General features: G+C 69.0%; 1 protein-coding gene across 1 annotated transcript; it reads right to left on the reverse strand.

The window, feature by feature from the left end:
* Positions 1-277: 277 nt before the first annotated feature.
* On the reverse strand, positions 278-5,755 carry EMIHUDRAFT_222911 (hypothetical protein; the record flags this gene model as incomplete). The annotated part of the gene is made up of 3 exons (XM_005792793.1): positions 278-3,676; positions 3,776-4,538; positions 5,562-5,755. The coding sequence occupies 3 exons, from the start codon at positions 5,753-5,755 to the stop codon at positions 278-280; spliced, it is 4,356 nt and encodes a 1,451-aa protein (XP_005792850.1).
* Between the last annotated feature and the right edge of the window lie 245 nt (positions 5,756-6,000).

Raw genomic sequence — 6,000 nt, forward strand, 5'->3', positions numbered from 1 at the left:
AAAGAAAACGCTGGCGTTCGGTGTAGACGACGGATAGAGGTACAGCAGCTAAATCTCGACCCTCTCGCCTCCGATGTCTCATAGTACATAGACTCAGGCGAGCGTCGACGTACACTCTGAATTTCTCGCGATGTCTCGAGACACAGCTCGCACGACGCCTCGCAATATCGTCCAATCCGCAAGCTCGGCTTGGGACATTCGACAGCGAGTCCCACAAGGCGCCACTCACAAGGCGCCACTCACTCGCGCCCCCGCTGGGTAAGCACCTGCGGCGCGCTCACTCCACACGCATGAGCCGGTAGACACAGTGGCCGAGCCCTCCGAACTCGACCACGGCGCCCTCCGGGACGACGGTCGGCGCCGGCTTGGGGCCGTCGGCCGGTCGGCGCGGTCGACCCGGCACCCGCACGCCATTCACTGTGATGCCGTGCAGCGAGCACCTGTCCAGCGTCTGGAAGCCGCCGTCGGCGATCTCCACATCCCAGTAGGCTCCCACGCGTAGCTCCGCGTGGGAGCGGCTGATGGTCGACGTCCAGTTCCACGGCACGCCCTCGATGCGGACCCCGCGGCCGACGGCGACGGGGGAGCCGTCCATCGGGATCCCGATCCGCGACGGGGCGCCCTCGCACTTGCTTTCGCGAACCAGTACCAAGTGCCCTTGCGAGGCCCGGGCCAGTCGGCGAGCATCCGGGTGCCACGCGTCGTGCGTCAGGGCGAGCTGGATACTCTGCCGCGCCTGGGTGTGCTGCCCACGCCTCATCTCCTCGTAAGCACGCCCCATGACAGCAGCAGCGAGTACGTTCCCGCGGTTTGGGCGGGGCTGCCAATCGACACCCGCACCCTCGGCCGGCTCAGCCGAGGGGAGCCCGGCCAGCGCGTCCTCGGCCGGCGCGTCCTCCGCCACCTCCATGTCGATGTCGGCTGCCGCGGCGCTGTCAGCCTGGTCGAGCTGCACGTTCACCACCTCCGCGTCCGCACCCTCGGCCGGCTCAACCGAGGGGAGTCCGTCCGGCGCGGCCTCCGCCACCTCCATGTCCATCGCGTCGGGGCTTGCGGTGCTGCCACCAGTCGGCTCCTGCGGCGGCTTGGTTTGGCTCGAGGGCGCCGCCTCCGAGCCCCCCGCCTCTTCCTGGCACGCAGCCGCGATACCCGCTCTGGCCTTGACTGCAGTCTTGCGCGCCGGACGCTTGCCCGTCGCCCCATCTCCGCTGCTCTGCGGCTCGTCCGCGCCTCTTGCGCGCTTGGCGCCTTGCGTCGGCTTGTCAGCCGCTCGGCGCACGAGGACGTACGCGGCGGGTGGAGGGTCCGATGGCGAGGACGGCCGCGCCTGGATCCTCTCGCCGACTCGCACGGACACGTCTTGCGCTGCAACCTCGCCCGAGTTGAACAGGACGCCGCGCGTGTGGTCGTACCAGATGGTGCCGCCGCATGCGTCCGTCGCCTCGGGCGCAATCTTGATGAGTAGTCGCCGCTCGGGCGGCGCCGGTGTCAGCTCTGCTGCGAGGATGAGCGCGAAGGTGCCAGTGCCGGAGGACGTGTCCGAGCTGAAGCCCGCTGGGCGAGACCAGCGGCGTTGCAGCTGCGGTGCGCTCAGGCCGGCGAGGCAGTGGCCGGGCACCTTGGCCACCTCGGCTACCGCCGCCTCCCAGTCCTGGCGTCGCATCACGCCCTTACCGAGAGAGAGCTGATCGACGAGGCCCGCAATGGCGAAGTACATCTCGCTCTGCAGGGCCTCCCAAGATGCGGTGAAGACGTCGACGTGGGCGGCCAGATCAGGATACGATTTGTAGCGGCGGGAGAGGTATTGGGCCATCGCCTTTTCTGATGCGCAGTGCTTCACGTATACCGCGATCGACTTGTCCTTGCCGAGCCGCGCCCAGTCAGGGCCGCCACACTGAGGGCCGCCGCCGCGGCCTCGGAAGACCAGCGCTCCTGCCGCGTCGCGCTCCGTCAGCTTCTCCTCCAGCAGCTCGACAAGCGCACTTTCACCCGAGGCGACGCGCTTCGTTGCGAGGGTGAGCTGCCGGCGCGCCCCGCCGAGCTGCGGGATCGTGTAGGTGCCCTTCACGTCGAGCCGCGCCACCGTCTTCCCCTTGGGCGTAGAGGCGTTGTGCGTGTCCGCCAAGGCGTTGAAGGCGACGAGGACGGCCTCGGGGACGGGTGCGGCCGAGAGGCAGGTGAGCTGCCAGCGCGCGGCGGCGAGCTGCGCGACCGTGTAGCTGCGCTCGACGTCGAGCCGCGCCACCGTCATGCCCTTGGGCGCCGAGGCGTTGTGCGTGTCCGCCTCGGTGTTGAAGGCGACGAGGACGGCCTCGGGGACGGGTGCGGCCGAGAGGCGGGTGAGCTGCCGGCGCGCGGCGGCGAGCTGCGTGACCGTGTAGCTGCGCTCGACGTCGAGCCGCGCCACCGTCTTGCCCGGTGGCGCCGAGGCGTTGTGCGCGTCCGCCTCGGTGTTGAAGGCGACGAGGACGGCCACAGAGACGGGCTCGGCCGAGAGGAGGGTGAGCTGCCGGCGCGCCTCGCCGAGCTGCGTGACCGTGTAGCTGCGCTCGACGTCGAGCCGCGCCACCGTCTTGCCCGGTGGCGCCGAGGCGTTGTGCGCGTCCGCCTCGGTGTTGAAGGCGACGAGGACGGCCACAGAGACGGGCGCGGCCGAGAGGCGGGTGAGCTGCTCGCGCGCTTTGGCGAGCTGCGTGACCGTGTAGCTGCGCTCGACGTCGAGCCGCGCCACCGTCTTGCCCGGTGGCGCCGAGGCGTTGTGCGCGTCCGCCTCGGTGTTGAAGGCGACGAGGACGGCCTCAGAGACGGGCGCGGCCGAGAGGCGGGAGAGCTGCCGGCGCGCGAAGGCGAGCTGCCGGTACGTGTACTTCTTTGTGGCGACGAGCGGCTGCACGCGCTTGTCCTCGGCCACCGTGGCGTTGTGCTTGAGCTGCGCCGCGATGACGGCCTTGATCAAAGCGGCAGTAGCTGTAGCCGTCCGCTTCTCCGACTTGGCGCCGTTGATGCACGCGAGGCGGCCGAAGCCGTGCCCGCCCAGCCCGTCGATCGACACTTTGCCGAGCTCGTCCAGCGTGATCGAGGACCGCACGCCGCCGGCGCTGTCGGTGAGGCGCTTCTTCTCAAGGCGCTCCACGGACCTTGCCCAGCTCGCGGCGGAGAAGGTGGCCTTGTAGGCGACCAGCGTCGCGACGATGGTTGGCGCGACGGAGCCGAGCACGTCCACGATGAGCTCCTCGAGCGCCGCCTGCACGTCGTCGCGCGGTGGCAGCGGGCTCGACGAGCCCCGCCACCACTCGGCCGCCGCGCCCACCGCCGCGACGGCGAGCTCCGAGTCGGCCAGGTTGCTCGAGTCCTCCTCGAGCGGGATGAGCCGAGCGCCGGCGAGAGCGAACAAGTTGCAGACATGTGGCACGCGTGCGAAGGCGACGCCGAGCTTCTCGAAGTCGTACAGCCACGCGTCGCTCGGCCCGATGCGGTGCGAGCTCGCAGCCCTCTTGCCGAGCAGCGAGGCGGCAGCGCTGCCGCCACCCACGAGGCCGTTGGAGTCCGAGAACGCGTACCACTCCACGATGGGCCTCGAGCCGAGGCTGCTGTCGGCGGCGGCGATGAACGCCGAGAAGACCGGCTCGAGCACGAAGCGAATGATGTTGATGTGCGCAGCGCGGTCCGTGTGCTCCTTCGGCCCGAAGCAGTGAGGCCGAAGCGAGGCGGCGGCGCTGCCGGCGCCGCTGCCTGCCTCCGCCTCCTCGTCCTCGTCCTCGTCGTCCTCCTCGACCAGGTCCGGCCGCGGCGTGACGCCATTTGCGCGGCGCGACAGGAACAGCTCCCATCGGCAGTGGCACGTCGCCGTGTTCGCATTGAATCGAACGACGACGGCGTGGCTGCCGCACGTCGTCTTGTCGAAGAGAAGCGCGGCGTTGACCGCGGTCGTGGTTGACTTCTCTCCGTCCTGGTTGGAGGAAAAGAATGGGAGGGAGCGGTCGCCGTCGTAGATCAAGTTCCGAGCGCACTCTCCTTCGTGTACCACAAACTTGGCGCCACTGGCGAACGCCTCGTCGACCTGTGCCTGCGTCGCCTCTTTGATCTCGCGGCCGTCTGCAACGACTGATACTTGAACCATGGGAACGCCTTGGCGCGTCCCCGTCGCGAGGTGCTCTGCAATCCTCTGGACGCGGTCTTCGACGGCCGCGATCTCCGCAGGCGCGTTGAAGGCGGGGACGGCTCCGACTGGGCTGAAAACCAGGTTGTACCACGGCAGCGCGAGAAGCGACAGCCCAATCTCGTCCAGATCCGAGTCGGAGGCGGTGTCGAGGAAGGCCTGGCTGGCGGTCGAGAGTACAAGGCATGGGCTGTTGACGGCTGGGTCTTGGACGGAGCACAAGTGCTCGACTGCGGCCCGAAACGGGTGCAGATCTGGATACGTGTTCCGCACGGTGGTTGTCATGTGCTCAAAAGCCCGCTTGAGCTCCTCGCTTTTGCCTGCGGATTCGCATGGACGGCAAACCTTGCCCGCCGCAGCCGGCCACGAGTTTGCGACCCTCGATCGGGCGTCCGGGTCGTCCGGGCCGCACACTTGGCAGCCTGAAGACGCGGGCGCGATACGGATGAGCGTGGGCGGGTGTGCTGGCAGTTTGCAGGCGTGCGGACCTTAGAAACGGGGGGAGGCCGGCGCGCACGAGCCGCTCGCCCTGCACGCACTCGTGGCGCGCTCCTCGCCGGCCGTCGGCTGGCCTCGGTTCTTTCCCCGCTCACCCGCGCCGCGGCCGGAGCAGCAGGCGGCGCTCTCGCTGGCATCCTTCGCGACTCTCGATCCAGCCGAGGAAGCGCCGCCGGAGGCAGCGCCGCCTGCGCCTGCGCCGCCGACTGCCGTCGCCGAGGGCCGTCCCGCCACCACCTCCTGGACGTGCTTCTTGAAGGCCTCGACGCACTCGGCGTTGTCCTTCTCCTTGGCCTGCTGCAGCGCCGTCTTGCCGCTCGCATTGCGCGTCGCTGTGTCTGCGCCCGCCCGCAGCAAGCGCCGCACGACGGCGGGGCGGTTGAAGAGGGCGGCGTACATCAGCGCGGTGCCGCCGCCGCTGTCCTGCAGGTTGAGCTCCGCGCCGTGCCGGAGCAGCAGCTCGACCACCCGCTCGTGGCCTTCGCCGGCGGCGAACGTCAGCGCGGTGCTGCCGTCGCTGTCCTGCAGGTTGATCGAAGCGCCACGCTGCAGCAGCGTCGCGGCCAGCAGCTCGTGGCCGTGGTGGGCGGCGTCCATCAGCAGCGTGAGGCCGCTCACGCCGCCTCTCTCGAACGTCGCGTTGACCCGCCCGCCACTGTCGATCCACGCCGGCACCGCCTCCTCTTCGCCTCGCTCAGCTGTCATGACCGCATCGGAGGCTGCCGCCTGCTGCGGCACCTCGACGCCGTTCATTTCTGGGCTCGAGGTGTAGCCCGCCGGCACGCCACCCTCTGTGAGACCGCCGGAAGGCGCCTCGTCAGCCGCCTCGCCATTCGCCTCGCCGGCCGCCGCTGGTGCAGCGCCGCGCGATGAGCATCGCGGCGCGAGGTGAGCGTCGCGGTACGCGCTCAGGTCGACGTCAGTGGCTTTGCGGATGCGCCTCTTTTTCGGCGTCTTCGCGCCGACGGCATGCACGGAGAAGTGGTTCGAGAACGCGCCGGGCACACGCTGCCACTGCACCTGGACCTCCTTCCGTTTTTTGTCGACGTATGTGGCCTTGCCGATCTTCGTCGACCTGCCGGTGCCAATGGCGATCATACATCCCTTCTTTATGTCCTCCATTTCGATCGAAGCGCCGAGGCAAGGCAAGAGAGAAACAAGACGGGGCGAGAATTTTTTCGGAGCAGCGGCGCGTGAGTTCAGGACTCACCGCCTTCAAATACCATCGCCAGGGCTCCGCCGCAGAGCCTCCTATGGTGGCGATGGCGAGGCTCCGCCTGCAGTCGCGTTGGTGCTGCAGCCCGTCACCCCTCGCTTTTTGTCAGCAAAGTATAGCGACCCGG

Source organism: Emiliania huxleyi (assembly GCF_000372725.1).
Source record: "Emiliania huxleyi CCMP1516 unplaced genomic scaffold EMIHUscaffold_105, whole genome shotgun sequence".
Classification (NCBI taxonomy): domain Eukaryota; phylum Haptophyta; order Isochrysidales; family Noelaerhabdaceae; genus Emiliania; species Emiliania huxleyi.